Genomic DNA, 27,954 nt, shown 5'->3' on the forward strand with positions numbered 1-27,954 from the left:
GATCCTTGGATGTTTAAAATTTTAAGCATCGAAGAGAGAAGTAGAAGAAGAAACACTGAGATCAGTTCATTTTTAGACCTATAGGGCATTTCGAGGATTAGCTATAGATTTGCTGTACATCACTCCACAGCTCCTATGAGCGCTGATCAATCCAAAACGATCAGTCGTCGCCCATTACTGGCATCGTTCATCGAGGGCGTCAATGAACTTGACCCATGCCTGGCCTGGCAGTTTTTCCCCCATCCTACGCAGACTCTCTGCTGCAATCTGCAATCTCCGATCTGGCCGATGCTGATCTTGCTGTTTGCTGTGCGATCGCCTCGATCGCCTGTGCCTCTGTGTTTGTTCAACAAAAACAAAGCCCCAGCTCGACAAAAATGTAACAGAAATTGTATTTGCACTAACTTGAAAGCAAATCAAGCGATCGAAATGGGTATGTACGCGTACGTACGAGTATGCAGATGGAGCTGAGAAAAGTTCAAGATCGCCACGAAGAGATCCTTTTTGTTTCTCGTGTGTGGGACCACTCAAGGGCAACGCGGAGCCCAGAGGTTGATGCTTCGGCGGAGGCTGCAGTGCATCATCATTAAGAAAAAATGTCGAAATTTATGAAGATTTTGTTTTTGGGAATTAAAAGAAATAAGGCAGAGAAAAGACAAGAAAAGAGAAAATGCCGCCGATGATCTTGTCTTGGCTTTTGTTTCGGTTATCCTCTTCTCTTTCCTTTTGGGCTGCTGAGATTTAAAAACTTCCGGTTTTTACAAACTGCGATCGTCGATCGTCGTAATTTGATATGTTTATGCGTTTTCGAGCGATTCGCATAAACTTGGCAAAAATAAAGGAGACACACCAGCTGCCCTGCCTCCCAGAGAGAGCTTTGGTTTTGGATAAATCGCGATCATCTACCTCCCTCCATTGGATCTTATTCCCATTCGGCTACAATCGAAGACAATTAAGCGGAAATGCGATATGAGAACTGCTGGAATGTTGCACTGCAATGGATTTGAATGAAAATGCATTTGGTTTTGTGAGGGGCAGACCAGACCAGAGCGAAGTGAAGCATAATTATGCCCACAAAGGCGCAACCCAAATCAAAAACCCAACAAGGACAACGGCAAGAACAAGAACAAGGACAAGGGCAAGGACAAGGACAAGGAAGAAAATCCAGCGTGAGAATCCCAAGCGACGCAATTCCACAAGGGAGCAGTAGCAGGGACTACGCAACAGATTTCTGGTATCCACTGTCCTATCCTGCCTTCCTCTCCTTTCTTCCTTTCTTCCTTCCTGCCTCATCTCTCATTCAAATAATGTTCCAACTTGAACTACCCCAGAAAGGGAGGGCCACAAAGGCCACCCCATTTCCGCCTTTTTGCTGGCATTGTGCGTTGGGGTTGCATAAATTATTTATACAACAATATACTCGTACGTACGGCTCACACACATTCCCGGATCAAATCAAATGCGTAGTTCTCTCAATTGCTGATGGCTTTTCAAAAGCAAAAGTTTTACGCGCTTTTGAGCGATTTTCGGTACAGTTTTTCCTAATCCAAACAGTTGGTGGAGTGTCTTACATTTGGAAGGCTTTTTTGCACTGCACTGAAGATAAACTTTGACGAATTCCGGGATGCTTACAACATTAACATTAATTAGTCAACAGTTTCCTGGAAGATATTTAAGATTTGGGAAAGGGCTAAAAATAAAGTTGCACAAGATATTTCTTAAAAGCTTTCTTTACGTCATTCAGAGTACTCCTAATTGTCCTCAGTGTACACGACTGTTTGATTCTTTGGTCCAAAACCAACCCCAACCCAAACAGCATCGCTGTTAGACCAAAATAAGGCGCAATAATTGTACCAAATTTCGACTTAATCCAGGTCGTGGATGGATGTTAGGAAAGGAATGCGCAGTTAGACTTCCGGACAGTGGACTGTGTCAAAGGATTATGCGTAGCACTCGCAGGAGATGACTATCGCATCGTGGAGAGTGCTCGCGAGAGCGAGTGTGTAAAACAAAAGGGTGCCATTTAACAAAACCCATTTACATATACATACGTACTTGCAGGAGCTTGGAAGATCGTAGCATCATCAAATCATGTCCAAAAATGGCTCCTATTCTTACTCCTTCTTTCTGCCTTTTCAAATATCCTAATTAAATATTGAAACGGAATTCCTGTGATAATTTCCTTGGAATCGGTTTACCTCATCAGGATCAAGGATCAATCAAAGGAACAGTCGTTATAAAAACAGTTTTCACTCCATTCTCAAGGGTATTCGGGGGTATTCAATGCCACATCTAAACTTCATATCTGGGTTTCCCTTGAATTTGGGGTTGGCCGTGGTTTTTTGGCAGTAAGGGCAAAAGGATAAGGGATCGTTTGCTTTGCTTAGCTCAAGGGCAGCAGGATTGCGCCCTGCTCTACTGCTACGACTGGGCTGCATGCCAGGACATGCTGCTCTCTGTATTACCAGCGAAAGTAGAGCGACCGTAAACAAAAGAAAGGCAAAATTATGAAATAATAATCAAGTAGGGCATAATCACAAAGCCGTAACCTTGAGGGAAGGTAAACAATAATTAAACTAGGCTACGGGGATCGAGAAAAATGGGGTTGGCTGAGGGGCTGTTGGCTGTTGGGCCAAGAGGGATAGGGCATATCCTGGATATCCTGGATCACAATCATATCGCACACGTGCTGCTTTCATCCTCCTCGCAGGAGCAGAAAGCTAATCTGCTGACGCATTGAATCGGAAAGGGATGGAGACAAAGACGAAGACGAAAACGGTTGGTCCTATTTGGGACATTCAAAATTGCTGGCAGCTGCCTTCATCTTCGTTTGCTCCTTCGGCGAGAGCTCGTTTTCGACTTGACTCGAGAGCAGCTGCAGTCGAGCGATCGTTAAGTCCACGTGCCAAGGTGAGTCAGCAGCAGCAGGATCATCAACAGGAGCAGCAACAGAAGCTATTATCCTGCGACCGCAGCCATTTTTTGAACTTAACCCATTAATGATTGCTGCCCCACAAAAGGAAAAAAATGAGGAACTGGTGTGTCATCTTTTCCTTAATGAACTATCCATATAATAGATCTTAGTGGTCTGGTATATAGACCTTAATGAAATAGCAAGTCGAATATACTAATCAGAATTCATTAAGAAAGAATGTTGATCCATTCATAACATTTCTGGCACAAAAGACAACATCAATCTATAGAAAATTCTGGCTTCCTGAAACTATCTTACCCTAATATAAGTTTTAAGACCAGACCAGTTTTCTTCGACCAGAATATAGCATGTGGAGATTCCTTTTAACTTACATTTCTTAATTTATTTTAAAGATAAGAAATCGATCTTTATTCATAAGAAGTTTCCTGGAGTGTACAAAATTCGTATAGATTGTAAGGTAAGTGAGCTTGGGGATCATGGATACATCAAGGCATAAATAGGGAAATAAAACTATGCAACTATTTAGTTTTTCCTTCATTCAGTAGAATGTTGGATAGATCGGGGGATAAATGAGGCTCTAACTCCATCATTGGCTTAGGGATTCATTCAGTAGTTTCCTCTCCTTCTCAGCTAATAAGCTTCCTCAATATCATCAATGGGTTAACTGAAAACTTGGCCGAGGATATGACAGCAGCCGCAGCAGCAGCTGGCGATGTTGCGTGTCGATCACGACATTTATCTGTGGCCTGTTGTCTTGCCAGGACAATTGGCAACCAACCAGTTTGCGCCCCAAGCTTAAGTCCTTTTGTCCTTTCAAGAAAAAGCTGCCAGGCAGAGGAAGAGGCAGAGGCAGAGGCAGAGGCAGAGGGCAAGAGCAACCAGATCCAAGGCGAACCAAACAACAGATGTTTTATGTTCGCGTTAAGGAAGAACGTGTTTCGAAACATGATTTATGGCTCGGGATCGGGATCGGGATCGGCTACTCCACGTTAGAGAGTGCCATCTTCTCTATAATATCAGGGAAAGAGAGAGAGAGAAAGAGTGTTTTGTTTCCATTGACCAGCTGCCAGGGCGGCGTCTTAGGCTCTGAGGGCTCTTGGGCTCAAAGACAGGACCCAAAAAAAACCGGTCCAATGTGATACGATCCCAACTCTCCTTCTTTTGTGTCGTTTTTATGGCGTGTTATGATTTCGCATTACAATTAGCCGGCACAAAAGGCACGCTGCCGCTGCTGCCTATTTTGGGATTGTCAATTGTTTGGCGATCTATATGGCGGAGACCCCATAAATCCCCTGCCCATCCCCCTGGCGCATTAAACTTGTCAAAATTGTGCAGTTAAGTAGACATTAGATTTCTTTTGAGTGCTGACTACTTCATTAGATGAGGGTCCGACCACTGGCTGATCTAGTTTTCCGCCTGCTTCGATCGCGATCAATCGCGAACGGGCACGGGCACGCACATGCACATCCAAACACACCTCCCGGCAGCACTTAAGACAAATAACTTAAACACCTTTCGACAGCAGAGAGCCAGGAGCCAGGTGTAGCGGCTCCCCTCCAGCTTGACGCATTTTCAATTAGTTTTAAATCAGAACTAATTGAATGCATCTATGAGACCCGTCCAGTCCCGTCCCGTCCCGTCCCGTCCCGATCGGGATTGCCATCTAGGCAGCAATCTTATCTTAACAGTTATGATGTCCATGTGGCAGGCCGGCCGGCCCGGACGAGTGGGGCCGCTTGTTTTGGCATTCTTAGCCAAAATTTATTGACAAAATTTGCAACACAGATTGCCCGCACTTGGGCCAAGGGAGGCCACAACCACATGAGTTGGCAGAGGAGGAAGCTGCACGACCAGAAGGTAGACAGTAGGCAGAACCTGCCACTGCACTGTCGAAAGCCAAGGCTTGCCTTGCCGCTGCCGGGGGGAAATCTATGAGCTTGATGTGGTCTGAGTGTATAATAAATGGAGCACACTCCACGGTCGCTTCGGTGGCGGCGCATGCAAAGAGGCCGGCCCGCGCGCAGATGGAGCGAAAGGCAGCGCCAGCGATGCGATTGTCCAGAGATTGCTCGGACAAGTGGCGCTGCCTTAAAACGCTAAAAGTAACCTCTAAAAATGGGAATCAGGAAGCGAACGGGAACTTTCTTTTTTTGTTGTTTGGTTATTCTTTTTTGAAGGTCCAACGGTTTACCTTCACTGTCAGCTGACAATAACTGGCTGGTATGAATTGACGGATGAAACTTCCCAACACTGCGCAAACTTACATTTTACATAAATATGTAGTTTGTATGTAGCGAGTGTGTAGTTAACGTGTATTTACTATGTAAGCAATTTAAATTTTTGTTGACCATTCTTGTTTAAACCGTATTTTATAAACAAACCACTAAAATGGGGTCACTGAAATTGGGCAGTCTTAAGAAATAGCTTTAAAAACGTGTCCAGCCGCAGTTCGCCGCATTTCGTCGCAATTCGCTTTGGCAACAATGAGTCTCATTCCATACACAAATGTTGCGCATTCCATACACAAAAGTTGCGGCAACATTTACTTGAAAACCGTTTTTTGGTCAAAATAAAATACATAAAGGTAATTAAAAGAAGCAATCTTGTAGAAAATGCATTTATCTATGGAATAATGCTAAGTGGGCAAATCTATATAGCTTGAAATATAGGCAATACCCGATTCGCCGCAGTTTCGCTATTGCAACAATGAGTCCCATTCCATACACAAATGTTGCGCATTCCATGCACAAATGTTGCTAACTCCATGCACACATACCCTGGGGGAAATGGATGTTATAGAACTGTGAATACGTTTGTCTTCCAAGGCTTAGTAGGTATCAGGATCGACATAAATATATACAAGATACTAATAATGTACATGAATATTTCTAAGGAATATCAATTTGAGAAAATTTCTTTATAAATCACGTTTCATCTTCATATAAAATTAACAAAATAGGGTATTCCAAGGCCTAAACGCATCACAGTGACTCTTTTTTTGTCGAACTTTTCCGTTCAAACCTCTTTTTACACAAAATCCAATAAAAGCAGGGATTAAAAACTATCCAATCGTGTAGAAAATTTATTCATCAATGGGATAAAATTATGTGGGCATTGCTGAAAGATTTAGTTTGCCAGCATTATTCAATGGAATATCAAAATTGAGCAATATGAACGAATTTCCCTTTTCGTTTGTTTTGATTAACCTATTTCGCTACTTGCTTTTTGTTTGACTTGTTTCGCTAAAACCGCTTTTTACGCAAAATGCAATAAAAACAAGTGTTTAAAATAAGCCAGTCAAGTTGAGAATAGTTTAATTATTCGGATAAAATTATGTGGGCATGGCTAAATGTTCTATCGAGCCAGTAATATTCAACGGAATAAAGAAATTGAGCAATTGGAACGATACTCGTTTGTTTATGCTACTGTTGTATGAGCAAAAGTGCCTTGTGCGTCTGCCTACAGTGGCTTCGAATAACAGTAAATCCTGTCAGAGGGCACTCCCAAAAACAACCGCAGTTCCTCGGCTATTCCGTGCTTTCCACCTTCTTCGCATTTACAGTTAAAGTCGAGCCACAGAGTCTGCAGCGATGCCGAAACGACCAGCGGCGCCCTTTGGCGCAGTTGTGGCCCACTACTCCCTGCCTCAGCCACCAGAAGACGAATTTCATAGGAAAACAATTGAAAAAGGAGGAAAAAGAACAGACCCTGGACGGCATCTGGACACCGGGTTCTTCAGGATTCTGGCGTCTGGTGCGATGGAAAGACGTGGGGAATGGGGCATGTTCTCGCGTCGGTCCGATGCGGAGGCTCATCTCATCGAGATCACCCGCGTGGATGGCAGCCGTCGTGCTTTGTGGAAGGGGGGTGGAGAAGCCGCGTTCCCCCGTCCTCGAGACGCGTCGCGGGTGCATGTACTTGAACAGAGTCGCCTCGGACTCCATAAGCAGCGCCACGCGGTTTCCCTGTATCAGGACTACGTGTACTGGAGCGACTGGAGCACCGGGGACTTTGATCAAGACTGGCCAGAGCCGCAGCCTCGCTAAGGACGTGGCCTGCATCCCTCCCAGCTACGACAGACTGCCCGAATTAGCTGCTGCCGGTGTCCGGCAAGATTATCCGTGCCCAGGTGGAGCTCTCTCTCCCTATTCAGCTGTGTTCTAAAACGTTGCCTCTTATAGCTTCCTGGGCGAACTCGCCGAAGCCTCGAAGCGTCTGCTCTTCTGGACAGATGTCAGCAGCCATCAGGCCATCATTCGGGCCCGAGTCGATGGCAATGAGCATGTGGACCTGGAAGAAGTCAGACCAACAGTCCGATATCCCATGCGTATCGATGTTAGTAAGCAACCAATATTGGACACCTTTGGACACTTGTAATCTCCTGTTCCCCCTTTACAGAAAAATCCGTGCTTCCATGCACATCTCGCAGGTCTCTGCCTTCGGGAGATTTGTGTCGGACGATAAGACCGGACTGGAGAGGAGCGCAATCACACCTGTCTGCACAGTCGCACAAAGTGTTTCCACATCTGCATGGCCAGCGGGGTATGACACGCAGTATTCACGACGTATGCTCGTGCCAGATTCTGATGCTCTGATGCTACTGGAGGGCAAGGAGAACTACGGCGTCTATCCGGACAGATAATTTTAAGTGTCGGGAGTAGTGACATAAAGAACGACTGTATATCCGCCTTCTGGCGCTGTGACGAAAGGACTGCCCGGCGGATCAGTTCAGCTGACAGTCAACCGAGGGCAGAGACAAGACTCTGATCTGCGATGGTACCACCAGTGACAACTGTGACAATGTCCACGATGAGGCCGACTGCTGCAAGCGACCTGAGAGTTTCAGTGTCCCATCAACCAGGTGAGTGCCCAAATTCTTAAACTAACAATATTCTACTCCACCTTCCCACAGCTTTGCATCGGCCGCCCTGCTCTGCGATGGCCGTGCCTCGGATATTTTCGCGCACCGAACCAAAAATCGAGCTTTAATGGCTCCATCGAAGAAATTAAGTAACTAGACTTAAGACCGCTAGACCGCTTAGAAATTAAAGACTTTAAAAATGCAATAGAGAACCTGCCGGCTATGCCATATGAGGTGCAACGCGACCAAGCTGCGGATGAAGATGGAGCGAAAGACTATGGATGAGTATGCCAGGCTACTACTACCATAATGCCTTCTACAAGGACCCAAGGTCCGAAGGCGACACCAGTTTAAGGTACGCGCTTGTCCCCAACGAACGAAGGACAAGTTGCTCAGTATGCCAAAAGCGGAAGAGGATGATTCGCCCGAAGAGTTTCAGCATGAATAGGCAAAGTAAGTATAAGTACCACCAATTGTATGACAAATTTTTGGCTAATTCTCGACCATTGACAGATTGGGAAAGTTATTTTCTCCGGTAACCTTCTACGCCTTTGCAAAGTACGCGGACAAGGAAACAAAACCGAAACAAATAAGCACGGAAGAAGTTAAGCCTTCTACATATATTCCCTGAGGCAAATCCTGCTTTTATGGCGAAGTTGCTAGCATCTGGCTATCCCGTTACCGAAACAGCAGTCAAGTTTTTAGCGGAGTATGGTCGGAGAGGCATAGGGATCCGTGTACGTCGGACCAGATAGAGCTACGTCGGAGCTCAGTTAAAGGTTGAGCTGGCCAACGCTTTCAGCAATCTTGCGGGACCGGATTTATTTATTTATGGTAATAAACTCATTCCACACCACCCAAGAGGTCGAGTTTTTGGCGCGTTTTTTTTTAAGTGGTATCCCCAATAGGCCTAATCCACTATATTTACTTTTAGGGCGGGGCATCGATCGTCGGGGTGCCTGAAAGTATGAAGTTATTAACAATAAATGTAATATTAATCGTCGAATTTGTACTTCGACAGGACCTAGGGCTTCCAGCCAACTTGCAAATTAAGTAAAACTTTGAAAAAGAGATTTTCTACGCGGTTCCTTGAGCTAATAGAGCTAGAGTGCCGACTAAGCGGGCTATAAAATAGAGTGCATCCTCTTGAAATTCATTAGGCTGGCTAATGTGGGATGCATAATCTACAATGTCCGCCGCAAGCCTTTTAATGATGAAACCCATTGCTTCGAGCTTATTGGAATTTATGTCCCTTAGCTCCAATGGGGTTGCGCGCGGAACCAAACAAAATTTGTCAACCATCATTCTGATGTTGAATAGCTCTGTTGTATAATAATCATGATACTCCGTGGGGACTATTGGGTGATAATCTGGCAAATTATCAAAGACGTCCCTCCAATTCGTTGGCGTGAAGCTCGAATTGTATAAATTTCCAAGAATGATATCGGAGAAGGGCGCTTTTTTGCTGTTGTAAAAAATCCTATCTAGATGGGGGAAATCCCACAAAGCTGGAAAGTTCCAATTGGCATTTGAGACGGCTAGCCCATTGGCTGGGCAACCATCGCAGACAACAGCCATTAGGTTGTCTGCTAGGCCCATATCCACAGTCCTTTGCAGGACGATACTTAAGGCCGCGTTTATTTTTTTTAAGCCCAGTTTAGAACGGGCACCATCACTCCAAAGAAGACTTTTTCTTGTTATTCTGGATTTTTATCGAATAACTATTATTATAATTGTTATTCTTGATTTTTATTGAATAACTATTATTGGGGTATTATTAGGGTATACAAAGGCCTAGACTAGGGCTTACACGCAACATAGCGACTGTTTTTTTTTTTGAACTATTTACAATAAATACAATAAAAGCAAGTATTTAGAATAAGCCAGTTAAGTAGAAAATTTATTCATCAATGGGATAAAATTATGTGGGCATGGCTAACTGTTCTATGTAGCTTATTATATTTGACGGAACATCAAAATTAAGCAATATGGTTTCAATGCTTGCCGGAGAACTATTAACCTATTATAAGCCAAGGGGGTAATCATTTTAGCGCAGTTCATATGAAAGATTCGTGGGGTTTGGCAAGTTAAAGGGAAGGATAGGATGGATCTATAAGAATGTACAATTGTTAATATTTTCCGCCATTTACCTTGAGTAGTTGAACTATTTAAATATAGGGGGCTTAAGTGGGCTAAGCTCGGGTTTCCATCATACGAGTCGCTATATTGTTGTTGAGCAACAAAAATTAAGGCAAAAACAATCAAGGGCCAAGTATTTAATGTGCCAGTCAAGTAGAAAATTGATTCATCAATCGTATAAAATTATGATGACATGGCTAAAGGTTCCATCTAGCTAATAATATTCCACGGAATATCAAAATCGAGGAATATGTATAACAGAACTCAACTTCGTCAGTATATTTACGGTATATTTTTAAAATGATACGGTATATTTTGGTATATTTCTGAGGGTCGTTAAATCCGCTGCTGAGCAAAGAAATCCGTTAGATGTTTTTTGATTTTCCGAAGAGAAGGTGTGCGTGCGTGTATATTAAATACGTTTAAATTAAGGCGTTCATCTAAGAAAATCGCGTGAGATTGTACCCATTTTACGGTAATTCCCCAGACCAAAACAAATTGGATTTAATTTGAAGGAAAACAGCAGACACTTTTTCGTTTATTTTCTGTTTTGCATTTGTTTTTCCGACCCGTATACGAGTGTGTGTTCGTGTGTGTATACTTATGCGCAATGCGTGGGTATTTTTTCAAATATCTGTTCTATTTTCAAATTTAATAGCATACATACATCAAACAGATCTTTGTACACCAATATTTGTTACCGGTGGATACAATTTTCAGAAGCATTTTTAGAAAGTACAACAAATACGTGTGCTTCTCCAAGCAAAATACCATTATAATTGCATGACTACATTTCTTAAGCCTAATATGTACAGACAGGTGTACTTAAATGCTCGTACAAATGTATTTATCAATCCACTAATCAAGTGCAATGAACACATCGCCTGATGCGATCCGATTGTCTCGCCCCGTTTGTCTGTTTGTCTCATCCGATGGGTGGGTACACCAGATACAGGTACAGGTCTTATCGCCTTTTTGCTGCCTTTTTAGCCTTGCATTGCAGGCCTTCCTTTTTTGTATTTTATCGATTTAATAACAAACAGAAGCCGCCCAGAGATATAAGCGATGTTGGGGGGGCATTAATACTCGTTAGATGACGACTGGTAGAAATAAATGGTCATTGATTTTATTCAGCATACGAATGAGATGCGATTGTTTTTGCAAAGTTCATCAAACTTGGGCTTGAGGCTAGGGAATCCTGACAATTTGTAACTAGTTTTGCTGACTGGCGAAAAACCGGCCTATGAATATATTTTGACTATACGAAAATTAGAGGTTCATACTTGTGTGTACTTACATACATACATACATGTGTATCTATTTATACCCCTTCAAGGCAGTCCTTTTAGTAGAGTACAAGTACAAGTACCCTCAGTCCCTATTAGAGGTTTTATTCTAGTTTAACTGACACTGAAATCAGAATAGCTTGTTTGTCTCCAAATAAAATAAAAATAACCTAAAACCTAAACTGGGTATATAGGGTCTCCACCCTTTCTTTCTTGTTTTTGTCATGTATTTGGTCGGCACATTTACAAATTAAAAGTGCCAAAGTGCACTAGCGACCTACAAATTCTGCCACAGACCGCGTCTGTGCACAATTTCCTCTACGTTAATACGGCTGCATTAATTACATTATGTACTTTGCGCACTTGTATGCTGACAAATAATCTAGTTCATTGCATTCACATATGCATGTATGTATGTATGGACATATGTATTGTCTCTACATAGTGAAGCTCTGTTTATTTCGGATGTGCTGCCATAGGAAAGTGTTCACTTAATCCAATACTGACTGACACCGGCCAGAACTTAAATTGAATGAATGAAATGTAGCTGCTACATATTTATGTACGGGTATTCTTCAAACACGTCATGCACCCCAATAATCATTACCATAACAGAAGAGTAGATACAGCAGGGAGTACATTTGTGGAACCTACTCCTGGCTATTGAAACTGCAAAAGACTTATTTGAACTGGCTTTTTTAAGTATTGGTAGCAACCACAAAACCACACCATCGATGTCCCGAGTCATGTACACGCCAAGAATGTTGTTTAGGTACTATTCTCGAGCTGAGTATTTACGAGCAAGGGGAGTACATTTGAACCTAGCTAATCACACATGATATTCTCTGCACCTGCATCTGCACCTTACCCCATTTAATGCAGCTGCTTTAGGCATTCGTTATAGACGGACATCTTCCTTGTCCGCATAAAATGACTGAAACTAGGGGTGCCTTCCCAAAGTGGTGCTTTCACTGTAGTATATCGTTTACCATTCAAATATGCTAAATTAAACCATTAATTCGAAGCACCCTTTCCCTACTATTAGAGGCCCCTACTTCATTGACCACCACTGTAGGCTGTATTCAATGCGCCATAACAAACATTTCCTGCAGCACAGAACGGCACCACTCTCTTTTTGTAGTTTGTTCGTTGTGTTCTTCATGTGGCACAATTTGAACTTCTTAGCGGCGTTGGGCTATCGTCAATGCCACTTCCAGCCAAGTTAGGGTCTGGCTGTGTTTGTGTGCGGTTGACGAGGGCGTAGTCGTAGTACATCAACACTTGAAAGAAGCGGGAAGGGGACCAAAGTAGAGGCCCCTACGTAACAACTAACAAAGGTTAATGGCCGCGCTGGTCTGGTTGGATGACTGGCTGTCGTCGTCGGAGATGGACTCAGTGGAAGCGCGCAGCGCGGCACAGCGTAGCACTTGTAAAAGCTTAGTTGCAACATTGATATTCCGTGTAGCCTCTTATGCAGTTACCATATTGTGTTCGGCTGCAAGTTGTGTGGCAAACAACGGAACTAAAAAGGGGGAAACAATCTGTTGAACAGACAACGAACGAGCTGCATTGACATTTTGGGTGCTGTGCTGTGCTGTGCTGTGCAGTGTGTGTGTGCATCATCATAATCAGTTGCACACCATAGACTACACAGATTGAGTGAGGGAGTTGCAGAGATAGTCTGGAGTGACGCATAAGGTGCAGAAGTTTAATGCTCGGCACGTGTCTGGGCGCCAGTCCTGGTACCCAACCCCCCACCCTACCCCACAGCATTGAATCAGAGGCCTATGACTCATCATCGGGCAACCACAAGAACCAGAGGAACCACCCTATTTGAATGAATAAATGAATGAATGAGTGCCCTGCCCTGCCCTGCCCTGCCCCCTGGCAGCTTCTGTGCTGCGCTGTATGTGTTGTGTTTGTGGGAAATCCTCCCCAGCATTATTGTGTATTGTGTTTATCTTCGCCTTCGCTCATAAAACACTCATAACCGAACGAACGCTTTCCATTGCAGACTCTCACCATGTCGACCAGTCCAAAACCGGTTAAGAAGGTACCGATTCACTTGCAGAGCGCTGCCAATCGTGTTTACATCAAGAATGGTAAGGTCATCATACGAATCCAGAACAGGGTGTGTTTTCTAGACGTTCTTATTTTCGTTGCAGGCGAGATCGTCAACCATGATAAATCGTTCAAGGCGGACGTCTACATTGAGGATGGAATTATCAAGTATGTGTGGTGCCATAATTTAATCAATGAAATTCACACTAAAATTCATCCTTATGATTGTGTAGGTTTGTGGGACCCCCTTCGGAGATTACGATACCCGGCGGCGTGCGTACTATTGACGCCAGTGGACTCCTAATCATACCCGGTGGCATCGATCCCCATACGCACATGCAGCTGCCTTTCGGCGGGGCTGTGGCTGTCGATGATTTCTATAGTGGAACCAAGGCAGCCGTTGCTGGGGGCACTACCATGATAAGTAAGTTGCTTACCTTTTGATCCGTGGGTGACACGAAGGAGATAACCAATTTCGATGTTTGCTCAGTCGACTTTGTGCTACCCAATAAACATGAATCGATGATTGAGGCCTACGACAAGTGGCGCAGCTGGGCCGATCCCAAGGTCTGTTGCGACTATGGCCTCCACGTGGGCATCACCTGGTGGTCCAAGTCGGTCTCCGAGGAGCTGGGTATTCTGTGCAAAGAGCTGGGTGTCAATTCCTTCAAAACATTCATGGCCTACAAGGGTCTCTATCAGGTGGGTTGTGGTTTCAATCTATAACATTTCTCATTGCGTTTCTATAATTGTGTATTACATTTTGTAGCTAAACGATTCAGACCTGTTGGATGTGTTTGAGCGTATTCGCCAGTTGAATGGCGTGGCTATGGTAAGATATCGATATCGAATGCACTTTTACGGCAACCTCTCTCCACATCCTCCCTTTCAACAGGTGCATGCGGAAAACGGCGACATTATCGCAAAGAATACGCAACGTCTGCTGGCCGAAGGCATTAATGGACCGGAAGGCCATGAACTTTCGCGACCAGAGGAGGTGGAGGCCGAGGCGGTGCATCGCGCCTGCGTTCTGGCCCACCAGGTAAGACACTCCCAAGTCGTTTGTTAAACCATTGAGAGAGGGCGGTGTATAGCAAAAGAGTTGTACAGTTCCTGTACGACGCGGAACTGTAATTATACATTTATCTACGCTGTATATTCTTTTAATTTTGTTATTATTTCTTACCCATTGTGCATGATGCACTCTTGTACATATTATGCGGTATGCGGTATGCGGCACACACGATATAACCCCTACCAACATACATATAATACGAATGTATCTATATCCGATATGATGGTGCCCTAAAAGTCCGATTGCCCGCTGTATGTGGTTCATGTGATGAGCAAATCGGCGGGCATTGAGCTGGCCAGAGCCCGTCAGCGGTATAGAGGCCGATACATAATGGGAGAGACCCTGGCCGCCGCTTTGGGTACTGATGCCACATGTTGCTTCCATATGGGCTTCGAACATGAGGCGGCGCATGTGCTCAGCCCACCATTGAGGCCCGATCCGACGACACGAGAATTCTTGATGAAGCTCCTGGCGAAGTAAGTTCTGCAGCTCGACTCGACTCTGGGGTTTAGCATGTCTCTAACCTGATGCTGCTGATTAACGCCTACTAACTAACTGGGATACTGTGCTCATGCCTGCCCCTAGCTCATACTAACTGCTAATGGCCGCCTGTTGCACCACGCTGATAATCTATGTTTATGCTTCCACTCACAATAACTCCAAATCGTTCGCTCGCTTAGATGAAAACGCCGCTCTTTGTGTCCGGCCTGACCAGTAAATCCTCCGCCGAGCTTGTCGGCCGTGCCCGACGCAGTGGCTACTGTGTCTTTGGCGAGACGCTGGCCAGCTCCATTGGCCGTTCGATGAGCGGCGTGTCGAAGGCGGAGCGCATCTACTACATCACCAGTCCGCCGATACGCGAGTCTGCCGAAACGCCAAGGCAGCTCATGAAGTCATTGGCGTAGTAAGTGTTAACCTTTGTTACATTCCCTTTTGGGTGTCATTCGCTTTGTTTCGTTTCGTTTCGGTTCGTTTCGTTTAATTCATGATTCTGTAAAAGAATCGAATCCCTTGCTAATAATCTCTTCATCTGGCGCCCTCGCAGCGATGATCTGCAGCTGACGGGCAGCGACAACTGCACGTTCAACAAGGAGCACAAGGCAAAGGGAAAGGGAGACTTCACCAAGATACCGAATGGCGTCAATGGTGTGGAGGATCGCATGTCCTTGGTGTGGGAGAAGGGTGTGCAGGCGGGACTACTCGATCCCTGCCGTTTTGTGGCCGTGACCAGCACGAATGCGGCCAAGATCTTCAACATTTATCCCCAAAAGGGACGCATTGGTAAGCATAATCATTATTATGAATTATCGTAGTTATATATAATTTCTTTCTCCTCAGCTGTTGGATCGGATGCGGATATTGTGATCTGGAATCCGAATGCCACGCGTACCATTTCGAAGGACACGCACCATCAGGCCTGTGACTTTAATATCTTTGAGGGCATGACCGTTCACGGTGTCTGCGAGTTTGTGCTAGTGCGAGGCCGCATCTGTGCCGAACGGGGACAGGTGCGTGTGGCGGAGGGCTTTGGCCGTTTCATCCCTACTCCAGTGCGTCCGCCTTTTGTCTATGACATTATCGAGGGCAAAGTGCAGTCGGCGGTGCAGGAGGACCATCCCGAGGAGCGGCAGAATGGTGGCGGCAACAGTGTGGCCAAGAAGTTTGCCGAACTGGACATCCAGATACCCATTCAAGAGCCAATTAGCGCCATGCTGGCTGGCAACTTGGCCATGCCAGCGGAGGGTTCGATGTGCAGCACGCCCTCGGTGCGTGGGCGTGTCGATGGCAAGCACGATATGCAACAGTCATCCTTTTCGATCAGCGGTGAGTTTGGTGGTTTATTTTCTTAGAAACATTATGAACACTGAACTAATGCATATCCTTTTCTATAGAGGAACTTGATAGAGGTGGCGTGAGGGCCTGCATCAAGGTGAAGAACCCACCTGGCGGCAAGTCTTCCGGCTTCTGGTAAATGCCTCCATTGGCATCGAATCGCACAATACATCATGACACCGGGCAGACAGCACTGAAAGCCAAAATCTGTTTGCTCCCATGCTCATTCAATAAATAAGCTCTGGCATTTAATATACAGATCCCGAAAATCATAAATCGTAATCTAACCAAACTTGAAATTAAGTAAACGTATAGCCACAAAAAACGCCACGCCCCAACTTAAGGAAGAATCCATTACCATCTGCATCTGTCATTGCCTCTCTTGTTATCAATAACTTTGTGCTACGATCCTCTGAGATTTCTGAGAACTTAAAGATTATGAAAATCAAACAAAGTGCTTTTTTAGGATACTTTTTTGTTAGCACACATTTATTTTTATGTATTACGATACGAATATTTGCTTATTTACATTGAGATTTAGCACAATTTTGTTTGGTACGATCGTACAACTTAAAAGTTATGATAGGGCTTTGATATGTAAGCGAAATCAAAAGTCTCGATAGACGAATTCGAGTTGGAATATATGTATTATTGGAATATACTATTGCAATGGTTTAATCCGCTTTTGAAATGCAGTATCAGTATCCGTATTCCCCCTCCGCACACACGCATAGCCCCCACATTTGTTACCCAGGGATTCGTCCATGCATCATTGGAGAGTGAACAACCGATTGGGAACAAAATTTGGCGAACTTCATCTGAGAATATCTAAAATTAGATACTATCACCTTTTTTGATGAAAATTTATATAAAATTTGCCTAAATATTTATTATATACGAGTATACATACTTTATACATACATACATTTAAATATAAACAAAGCCGAACACAAAGAACAAAACTAATAAACTTTACCAAAAAAAAAACAATAACAAAAAGCTATATATAAATTATGTTTGTTTTTATTGGAGGAAAGGGAAACTCCCTTCTTGAAAGTGAAGACTGATAAGTAATGTGTTTCTATGCCCACATTTAAAGGGGGAACCACCCTTTTCACAGTTCCACTGCTCTCCAGTTTCATTGTTATTGTGATGCATGATGTAAGCAGCTTAAAACAGAAATCGTGTGTATTGGTTTAGTAGAATTATTGAAATCTCACCCATATGGAATCATATTCCAAGTCGGTTCTTATTGGGAAAGCAAAGGCTTCGTAGTAAGTGGATTATAATGGAAATGGAATACTGAAAACTCTTGAAACTAATGGTTTATTAGTTTATTTATAGAGAAGGAGAGAATACTGATTGAAGGGTCTAGCCCAGAAGAAAGCCCATTCCAAAGTTCTTCAGTTTAATTATTTAAGTTATTTTAGGAATCATATGAAAACTATGTCTGCACTTTATTTTCAGCTCGACTATAACTTCCTAGAACAGTAGAAACAGTCGTGAGCAAGGGCGTTCCCTTATGGGGGCGCAGCTCTTATGAAGGAGTTTATTTACTGACAATTCGACAAGTTTCTAAGACCCACAACAGCGAGGGAGGACATTTAAAGACGTGTCATAAATTGGATTAGTTAATGATCGCGTTTATTTTCAATTATATGGATATTTACAAAACGATTTAGCACAATTATTATGATATATGTATAATATTCATACGCTTATCAATTGTGTGTGTGTGTGTGTGTGTGTGTTTAATGCATACGAGTACTCGTACCGTAACGTACACTCTCTCTATTCAATAAACGATGACTGACAGACTACCATGTGCTTTGATTAGAAACTTTCGTAAATCAAAACTGCACACACCAAACGGAACGGGAGGAGTACACACAGCTATTTATTTAGGTGATCTATATGAATACATAATTACAATTGTTTATATAACGATCAAAAATAAAATACACCCATAACCGGATAAACCCAAGCCACACCTGAACACAGTGGTTCGCTTTTGTGCCATGTCAATGAATGGGTGGGCGGTTTGTCCGGTGTAATGCATGGCCGTACTAATTATGCTTTTTTAATTTGCTTTAAACTTAATTATTTAAATTATCAGAGGTAAAATACAATATATCTGACACACTTCATCCGTGCCACTACTTTACAATCGCGTTGATGCAAAAAACAGGTAATAGTTATATCATTACAAGTGTCATTCTATATAATAAACAATCTAATCAACTAAATCTTGCTTGCATTTCTTGTATAAATAAACTGCCTTTAGTTTGGGGCGAAACGAAATATTGGGGGAGGCTTTGCTTAATGTTTAAATATCTTCATTTCAGTGTTCAGTGTATGTATGTTCGCTTATGCGCTTAAAAATCATTCGTAAGGTGACCTAAAATTGACTTAACAACTAAATTCCAATAGTACATAAATGACCATTTATGAGTGGTTGTTTCTCTTTCTTTCCTTCTTTTCATTTCGCGAGTGCGGCCGGTGAATATTTTGTTGATGGTAGAGTGTAGGAATGCATGCGACCGCTAAACTGTTTCGTTTCGTTCAATCCACCCAAAAAATGCTATGAAAATAAACCATTAGCAAATTCGATTCTGGTTCGATTTTGTACAGACTACGGATACTTACTGCCACATCCAAGACGCTGCTCGATTGCGCTCTGGGTCTCTGCTTATAGCTTCTTTAAATAGGCGGCACACTTGACGGCGCTGCTAACCTGCCCCGTGTTGAGGAGACTCAACTTCTTGTGCTTCGCGCGGAACTTCCTCACATAGGCATCGATTAGATTTTTAATCTTGTGTGGATTAATTTCACCCGACCGACTGTGACAGATCTGCAGAAATATATTGAACAAAAAATTGAATATAAATATTGTTCTTCCTTCATTTATGTTGTAGCAGTTTTCTCCAACCTTTGGCACAGCCCTTCGCATTATGTCCTTGTAATCCTCCTTGGTAATCACCTTCTTGTTAAAGTGCGGCTTCAATACCAATTTCACTTCCTCAACGACACGTTCCTGTCGGTTCAGCTTACGCAAAAACTGCAAATGAAAATACAAACAAATTGATGATATGTCGACTGTTCAGCGTTGAGTGCTTGACATTGACTCACTCTATCCTTATTTTGCAGATCCGTTGCCGAATTGGGTAGATCGTCGTATGCCGCCTTGTGGTCGTCTGATGATTTGCCACCTACAAGAAAAGTTAAGGAAAATATTAGTTATATTTCAGATCGGAATGATCACAAATTGTCTGCTCTGTGTGCTAAACCGCCGATTGGGAAACGCTAACTTGCGGTGGACCAACAATTCGTAAGACTTGAAGCTGTAAAACTATCGAGATACGAAAACGACAAGGAACAAGGAATGATAGAACGTAGAAAATTCGTTTTCGAATCTTTTATATCACTCGGTTTTACGAGCTCTTTTCCGAGTCCGTGTGGGAACTTTTAGCAAGACTTTAGTCATCGCGCTCGTTTCCAAGACCTTTTACGAAAAATTGTACTGTAGTTTCGTCTTAAAAATGTTGCTTGGTCCACTGCTAAAGCTTTAGCTGCTCTTTAGTTTGCGAAATTAATCGCAATCGACGGTTTAAGTCACTAACGAGGGTGCCACATATGGCCGTTCCATACGTGGCACCCCCGAAAAAGTTCTCATTAGTTTGGAAAGCGGCAAGGATTTTGGATTCTATAATATCTGCACACAACAAACCTTTTCTAGATTTACGATCGCCTTTGTTATTACCCCTCTGGGATTTCTTGAAGCGCGACATCCTGGCCATATTGCCCACTGGGGAGGTGCTGCCAAAGAGATTGTCAAACATCTCCGTCTTGGCACCGCCACCGCCACCGCCCGCCTTCGAGCGTTGTTGCGGCGGCGGCTCAAACAGATCCTCATAGTCCGCCGATCCTGGAGAATATGGACTCTCGATATCCATGTTAAAGGAGTCGTCCAGTGCACTGACCGTCGCACCCGCCGCATTGCCGCTGCCGCCGCCGTTGCGCAGGCCAGAGCTGGTGGTGGGCAGATTTGCGAGGCCACAGCTGCTGCTGCTGGCAGTGCTCCCACCGCCCGCCTTCGGCAGCGGAGTGAGCTTCTTCGGCAGCGGCGTTGGACTAGAAATCACCGGTATATGCTGGGAGCTGGACACCACGCTGCTGCCCGAGAGCAGCACATTGGAGAGGACCGTGATGGCATTACTCTCGGCCATCGTTTTGTCGTGGCCTCCGCCGTCACCGCCGCCGCCGATTCCGCCGGCACTCGATCCGACGACTCCCGCAGACATGGAACTGCTGCTGCCGAGATACTGCGTGGAGGTTACAACGTCGCATGCTTTGCCGCCGGCCTTCTCCTGCTGCTGGCTGGCAGTGGTACTTTGGTTCGGCTTGTTCATCAGCGCCATCACCAGATCCACGGGATTGATGACACCACTTGTCTGTGTCTGAGTCTGCGTCTGCGTCCCAGTGCTGTTCGACACAGCTGCCGGGGCCAGGCTGTGGCTGTGGCTGTGGCTATCGCTGTCGGATTTATCCCCTGGTCCTCCAGAGCCTGAGCTATTCGGTAGCGCCTGCTCCAGGTTCTGTGTAGGTGTGGGCGTCGGTGATCGGGGCGACAGCGAGGGCGACTTGGTCGGCTCAAACGGATCGTAGGCATCCGGTGAGCAGGGTCCGGACTCTGGCGGCGTATTCGGACCGATCTTCTGTGTGCCGCTCTCGTGACTGAGGCCATGCGGCTGCTGCTGCTGATGCTGCTGCTGTTGCTGTCCATCATCATTGTCGTGGTCGTCAATGCCAGCCCCGGGCAGCTCCCTGGAGGAGCAGGCGGCCTCCAGCTCGTCCGCAGAATTGATGTCATCGGTATCCTCGTGCAGGGGATTGCTACGCACTTTGTGCTGTTTCTTGGCAGGTAGATTGAACTTGACAATTGGTGGCTCTGGCGGGGTCTTGGGGCCTGTCGTCTGCTGCACCGCCTCGTACGAGGAGGTCTCCATAATCGTGGCCAGCGAATCGACCTGTGGCGTCTTCTCCCGCTGACCGTTCTCCCGCATCAGATCGTGGTGCTCCGCCGGTGAGGCCACGCCGCTGCCGCGTCGCCTCTGATGCCGCTCACGCTGCTGCTGCTGCTGATCCTGCTGCTGCTGCTGTTCCCTGCTCTCCCTGTCCCTGCGCATCGGATGCGACGGCGGCGCCTCGTTGGCATCTTCGCTGTCCGTGAGCACAATCACATCCGCTGGCTCTTGATGCACTTGGAAGGGCGAGCGTTCCAGATCAATGATGGCCACCGGTTTGGCGTCCAACTTTTTGCGCTTGCGGGTCTTGTCCTTCTTTAGCTTTGGCTTCGCGCTGGCGTTGCTTAGCAGTCGGTCCATGGAGGAGCCGGTCAAACGATTCGCTAGAAGATCATCATGCCGCAGTGCCGGCATGGTCACCACCGTCTGTTGCTGTTGCTGCTGCTGCAAGGAACTGGCATTCGTACCGCTGGCTGGCTCCTTGTTGAAGCTAACGCTCACGAGGATGTTGTTCCCAGAGGCAAAGACCTCCTTCGAGGGGATGGGCTCCGGTGTCTGGGTGCGACGCTTGCGGTTCTTCTTCTCCTTGCGCTGCAGCTTGTCGATGGGCTTCTTTTTCTTTTTGCTCTTGTCCCGCTTCCGTTTCGCCTTCTTACCCAGGCCCAAGGGCGTGGCACTGCGTCGCCCATCATCCGCATAGTGACCGGGCAGGCCCTTGGGCGAGCCAAGAGGCGGTGTCCACGAGGAGTTCTTATCCCCACCATCGTGAATGAACTTCATATGATCATCGGAGAGGCTGGGCGATGGCGACCAGTGGCCGGCTGGCACTCCCTTGCTGATGGGCGGCGAGTGGCGTCGCTTCTTTTGGGGCGCCAGGAAATCATCGGCATCCTCGAAAGGATCGCGTTGTCGCGAGATGCGCCTCATGCGGGCGGCCGTTGTCGGACTAGTGCTGGCCGTTCGCTTCTTGTTCTTCTTTTTCTTGTCCGATTTCTTCTTTTTCTTCTTGGGCACCGCCTTGGGACTCTTGGAACGCGTCCGACTGCGACTCAATCGGGGCGTATAGCGCGGCGAATTATGGTACACCGGAGGGGGGGCCAGATTACGGCCTCCATTGACTCGCGTCGGTGTGTGGGATCCAGATCTTAGCGAAATGGGGCTGTGCCCACGATCCATCACATGCATCGGATGCATTGGCGGCGAATCCCGTCGCTGCTTGGGTGGTGGCGAGACCGAAGGGGAACGCACATAGCGACGTCCTGGTCCCGGCGACATGGATCGGCGCCGCTGCTTGCGATGTGGCGATGTGCCCGGCGGCGGTGAGGGCGATATACTGAAGCTGCGCAACCGCTTGGGCGTGGCTGAGCGCGACCGCGAGGGTGCACCACCACGAGAGCCGCTGCGCGAGAACCCAGGACTGTGGGAGGAGCGACGGCGCTCAAAGCTGCCGCCGGAACGACTCCTGGCCGACCGCATGGCATCACGGCCATAGCGATCCTTGGCCGTGGGCACATGATGCCGCGACCCGGCGCCCACCACATTGCGCACATCGTAGCGGGCCAGCTCCCGCCGCTTGGGACGCTGGTAGAAGTTCTGATTCTGGTTCTGGTTCTGCATGTGGTAGTTCTGGTTGTTCTGGTTGTTGTGGAAATAGTGCTGGTTCTGATGGTTCTGGCCCTGACTGTGGAAATGCTGGTATGGCCGATTGTGGAACTGCTGCTGATTCCTGTTGTAGTTGAAGCGCATGCCCCCACGGCCGCGCTGGAATCCGCCACGTTGGAAGTCGCGACCACGGAAAGGCCGTCCATGGCGTCCATTCGAGTGCGAGCGTGACCGGGAACGGGAACGGCTGTAGGACTTGGAGCGACTGCCACGCGGCCTGCGTCGGTTACGACTCCGAATGGGGCTCCGGCTGCGGCTTCTGCTCAGACTGCGGCTACGGCTGCGGCTGTGTGGCTGCGGTGGACTCCGCGATCCTCTGGGCGACTGGGGACTCCTGGACGCCGCCGAACTCCTTCGCGGTGTCCTTGTGCGTCGTCGAGAGCCGCTGCGCCGTGTCTCATCCGTCTGCTTGTCGCCGCGATAGTTGCGCTCTTTGGGCCGCTTGCCCACTTTCTTGAAGGTCTCATCCTTGCCACGCTTCGAACGTTTGGATTTGCTCTCGTTTTCCTTCGGTGGCTCCTTGGGGGAGCCGGCTGTGGCTCCTCCCTCGCTGCGGCGACGACTGCGACTGCGTCTCTGCTTCGCCTCATTCTCATTGGCCAAATCATCCTCGGAAATGAGCTCCGTGCCAATGTTCTCCGCCGGTTCTTGCTCTGCATTCTCTTCGTCGTCGCTGGACTTGGAGCACGGTGACTTGGGACTAGTGGAGGCTTCGATCTGATGCTTTTCGCTCACTGCAGAGGCCTCTTCGTCTTCGTCATCGTCATCGTCTCCTTTTTCATCCAGACAGGGCGTGTAGGAACGATCCGGCTCTCGTTCGCTGCTGCTCCTTGCTGCCTCGTCCTTGTCCTTCTTCTTGGCAGGTGTTGGCTCAGAGGTGGATGCCACCTGGGGAGCCTCTGCTGCGGCAGTGGCAGCCACTTCAGTGTCATCCAGCGCCTTTTCAAACTCTTTGGGCTTGTCAATGTCCAGCTCCTCCCAATCGCTGTCGTCATAGAGCTCCAGCACACCCTTGCCCCTGTCCCTTTCCACTCTGCCACCATCCCGCGCCTTGGGAACGGGACTGGGAGTGCTGTGCGCCTTGGTCTCCTCTTCTTCATCCACTGTCGGCTCCAGATTTGAGTTGCTGTTGCTCGAAATTCGTTCCGTTTCGGGTTCTGGCTCTGCCTGGCGCTCGGGCTCGGGCTCGACCTCGGGCTCGGGCTCCTCCTCCATGGGCTCTCCATCGATGTTGGAGTCGCCTTCCTCCTGCTCGTCTGTCGGATTCTCGGGCTCATACAGATCGGATGCCTTTTCCGGGGGCAAGGGTATGCTGTTATCCGGCTGCGCTGCTGCAGCATTCTCATCCTCATCATCATCATCGTCTAATTGTACTAAATCCTCATTCGCGTCATCGTCGTCCTGCATGGAAGGTATTTAGGATTAAAGAGAGGTTTGAGAAGAAAAGAGAATAACATTTGGTTGCGTTAGTAGCTGAAGGGATACGTGGAAAGGATGCCCCTTCCTCAAAAGACATACATATGAGCTTTGAATCTACATGAAAATCGGAATCTCAATTGAACCCAAACGAAAGTCGAACGTTCTTTTTCAATTCCCCCATAAAGAATACATAGAAACAATCCTAGACGCAATTCTAGTTCCAAATCCTATGCCACTTCTCAAACTAAAATAAAAACAGAACCATCTTGCGGATCCCTACCTTATCTGCTTCTTCGGCTGTAGGCATTGGTTGTGGCCCAATGGGCAAAGCCGTCGCATTGGCCACCGCCTGTGATTCCTGCGAGTAGATCGAAAAGTTTGGACAGTTGTCGGCATCGTCATCGTTGTCCATCTTTCGGCCGCTCAGCGGCTTTCTTGTCATCGCTGCTGCTGGCCGCTGCTGGGCATAGTCCGTGCTCAGCTTGAAGAGGGGACTGTTCCACGAGAGGCTGGCGGGTGGCGTCGGTGGTGGTGGTACGGTCAGCACCGCCGGCATTGAAAGACGACCCACAGCGGGACCTGGACCAGGCAGACCGGGCATCACTGGTGCCGCAATATGACTCAGTGGAAAGATGGGAGGTCTTTGTGAGAAGTTATTGGATGCTGGTGATGCCACGGCGGAGGGATGGCTCGGCCCATTGCCACGGAACGAGGAAGGGTTTGGGCCTGGTCCCAGCTGCTGCTGCCGCTGCTGCATCTGCATGTTCTGGTTCTGGTTTCTCTGCTGCTGCTGCTGTCGATTGGGCGTGTTAAAGCGCAGGTGAAAGGGCGTAAAGCTGGAGACGTTGCTGTTGCCGGGGTTATTATTGTTGAAATTCTGATTGAATCCGGTGCCGCCTCCACCACTGTCACCGCCAGTAGAATGCCGCTGATATTGATTGCCAGTCGCACCTCCACCGCCGCCTCCGCCGCCACCTCGGTTGTAGCTGCTGTTGCCTCCATAGCGATTGCCTGACCCACCGCCTCCGCCGCCACCGCCACGACTAAAGTTGGGTCCGGCACCTCCGCGCTGGTAGAGCGGTGCCTGGGTGATGGCTTCTGCGGGTGGCTTGGAGGCTGCTTCAGTGGGAGCTGGCGCTGGTGCTGCTCGGGCTGGCGCCGCTGCTGCTGCTGCTCCTGGCGTTGGTGTGACTGCTGCGGCACGTTGTGGCAGAGTCAGACTTCCGTCGGCACGGATCTGCACTTCGCTTAGGTTTCGCGTTGCTCCATGCCAGCGATCCTGCAGATCCAAAATACTAGACAGTATATCGCTGGCCGATGAGGATGGCGTGGTGGCCGCTGTGCGTGCCTTTCCCTGCAGGAGTGCCTTGCGTATGCGCGGATTCCCAATGCTGGCAATGCGCACCGACGTTTGCACTGCTGTAGCGCCCAGTCCTGCCCCTGCTCCCGCTGCCGCCTCGTCCTGGCCCGCTTCACTGTCCGAGAAGTACTCCAGATCGTTGGCATTTCCAAATAGAGTGAAGCTAGAGGCATTTCCCCCACTCAGATACGAACGCAGGCCATCCGCCTTGACGCCGAGCTGCTCCGCTAGTCTTTTGCTGGCAGTCAGACGACGGCGGCCCGGTTCATCGCTGGAGGCCGAGGCAACAACTCGACGACGACGCCGCCGACGACGACGTATGACCTTCTTGCTGGTCGTCTTCAGGGCAAACTTCTCGTCAAAGTTGTTGAGGTCGTACTCCACGACATAGGTGCGATGGCGTGTGCGGCGGCGCCTTCGTCGCTGCGTTGTTTGTCGACGGTTTGTGGTGGTGCGTGTGGTTGTTGTCGTCGTGGTTGTGGTACGGGTGGTACGCGTACGGGTCGTGGTGGAGCCGGAGGCCGCGGCGTCCGCTGAAGTGGCGGCACGGGTGCGACGCAAAACAGCAGCGCGTATGCGTTCGTTTTGGCGGGTACGGACTATCCTTGGCTGTTGCTGAACCTCTCTCACGCGCAGACGCGTCTCGGGCAGACCCATGCCCCGGATGTCCTCGTACAGCATGTTTAGGTCCTCGGCCAGGTCAAGATTATCATCGGAATTCTCATCGTTGGAATCAATGCACTCGTCGCAGTACCAGGAGCCCGCGGGTATCTCGTCCAGCGGCGGATCCAGGCAGTCCATGTGATATCCCTGATTGCAGCTGTCGCAGAGCAACATCACATCCTCTCGCTCCGGACTGCGACAGATCTCGCAATTGGTCACATCGGCCACAGTCGCAGCCGCGTCTTCCTCGTCTTCGAGGGCCAGTTCCGTTTTTGATTTGCTTAGATCCACGCGCAACTCGCGCACCACATTGCGATCGGCATAGTTGTCGCGCACCACGATCCTGTCGAAGGTTATCCGATCGATGGGACAGGTCTGGACATTCTTCGACCATGCCTCGATGCAGGGCGCACAGAATATATGCTCGCATGTGGCCGGTGTGCCGATCTCCTGTTGCCGGAAGGTAAATAAACAAATTGGACACTTTTCCAACAGCTCGTTGCTGCTGCTGTCGGAGCTGAAACCGGGATCTTCCGCAGGCCCAGGACTGAGTCTCGTCTTGGATTCAGTTTCGTCACTTGGTTCTTCTTCGTCGGACTCTAGCTTTTTCCTCTTGCCGCTTTGACCACGCAATCGCTTAGGGCGTTGTCCGATCTGAAATATGGATAGGATTAGGATTAGCAAACCGTCAAGTCAATCCAGTAAAAATGGGGGCAGTAATCTTAGAAGTAGTAATGGGGATATATTTGTGTACCTCACTTCCGCTGGAGGAGCAGTCGTCACTTTGGGGTCCATAGCGGTTTTTCCGAATTCTTGTGGATCTTCTTTGCACGGCATCCGAGTCGGAATCTTGAGTGGCAGGGGGACGTCGCTGTCGGCGGGTGCTCCGACGAAAACGCGAGGACGCCGTCGAGCAGGATGGTCTTGCATCAAGGTCAGGATCATCGCCAGAGTTTGGGGGGTTGGGGTTGGCGTCGTCGGTGTCGTCAGAGTCATTGAATTCGATGCGCATGATGATGCGTCGATTCCTCGTATCCGGCGCAGAGCTTTTGCTGCACGACGGCTGCTGTTGCTGCTGTTGTTGCTGCTGATTCATTTTAGCGCCTCCGCGACGGCTGCAATCACCGGAATCATCGGAATCAGAAACCGAATCACGGTCAGGCATGCTGATGCAACTGCGTATGTGTATATATCAGGTTATAGATGTGTAGATGTACACTTTGAATAGTCGGTTTTGTATTACATATAGGGGATATTCTTTTCGCTGAATTTTCATCTAGCTATTTCTTCGGTTCTCTGCTCTGCGGTTCTTCCTCTCTCTTCTTGTCGATTTTGCAGCTACATCATTTTCATTTTTCACCAAGGAGGGAGCCCAGAGAGTTTTGAGGCCCGTCTGTAATTGCAGTGTCCGCAGAGGCCGAAGGCATCAATCATTCGTTTTTTGTTTGCCGATTGGTTAATCATACACTTGCATTTTCGTTTCCACACTCGCTTCAACTATCTACAATGGGGCACGGGAGAACGCCTTTTTCGGTAGAAGTCAAATATATTTCGTATATGTTTTACACGCAAATTTTCTCATACAAATTTTGTTCACACACACACTTGGATTTCAGCCATTTTTTCAGCTAGAGAT

At 47.5% G+C, this 27,954-nt stretch overlaps 2 protein-coding genes across 6 annotated transcripts; one reads left to right on the top strand and one right to left on the bottom strand.

The window, feature by feature from the left end:
• Positions 1-10,351: 10,351 nt before the first annotated feature.
• LOC6592057 (dihydropyrimidinase) lies at positions 10,352-16,482 on the top strand. Of its 4 annotated transcripts, none has more exons than XM_026994719.1 (11): positions 10,352-10,410; positions 13,236-13,323; positions 13,387-13,450; positions 13,516-13,706; positions 13,773-13,984; positions 14,052-14,114; positions 14,178-14,324; positions 14,595-14,833; positions 15,403-15,638; positions 15,696-16,181; positions 16,250-16,482. In XM_026994719.1, exons 2-11 carry the CDS (start codon positions 13,245-13,247, stop codon positions 16,327-16,329), a joined length of 1,797 nt encoding a protein of 598 aa, XP_026850520.1. In that variant the 5' UTR covers positions 10,352-10,410; positions 13,236-13,244; the 3' UTR covers positions 16,330-16,482. The 4 variants fall into 4 exon arrangements, with proteins under 4 accessions (XP_026850520.1, XP_026850522.1, XP_026850523.1 ...); XM_026994721.1 differs by lacking the exon at positions 14,595-14,833 and adding an exon at positions 15,038-15,261; XM_026994720.1 differs by lacking the exon at positions 10,352-10,410 and adding an exon at positions 10,533-10,549.
• Positions 16,483-17,808: 1,326 nt separating this feature from the next.
• Positions 17,809-27,890, bottom strand: LOC6592058 (PHD and RING finger domain-containing protein 1). Of its 2 annotated transcripts, XM_026984375.1 has the most exons (8): positions 27,073-27,890; positions 24,576-26,972; positions 21,357-24,277; positions 19,918-21,266; positions 19,320-19,399; positions 19,120-19,248; positions 18,837-19,041; positions 17,809-18,771 (listed from the first exon to the last, which is right to left on the bottom strand). In XM_026984375.1, the coding sequence occupies exons 1-7, from the start codon at positions 27,481-27,483 to the stop codon at positions 18,880-18,882; spliced, it is 7,449 nt and encodes a 2,482-aa protein (XP_026840176.1). In that variant the 5' UTR covers positions 27,484-27,890; the 3' UTR covers positions 17,809-18,771; positions 18,837-18,879. The 2 variants fall into 2 exon arrangements, with proteins under 2 accessions (XP_026840176.1, XP_026840175.1); XM_026984374.1 differs by lacking the exons at positions 17,809-18,771; positions 18,837-19,041; positions 19,918-21,266; positions 21,357-24,277 and having other exon boundaries at positions 19,175-19,248.
• Positions 27,891-27,954: the final 64 nt, after the last annotated feature.

This window comes from Drosophila persimilis, unplaced genomic scaffold (assembly GCF_003286085.1).
Source record: "Drosophila persimilis strain 14011-0111.01,24,50 unplaced genomic scaffold, DperRS2 tig00000000-arrow-pilon, whole genome shotgun sequence".
Taxonomy (NCBI): domain Eukaryota; kingdom Metazoa; phylum Arthropoda; class Insecta; order Diptera; family Drosophilidae; genus Drosophila; species Drosophila persimilis.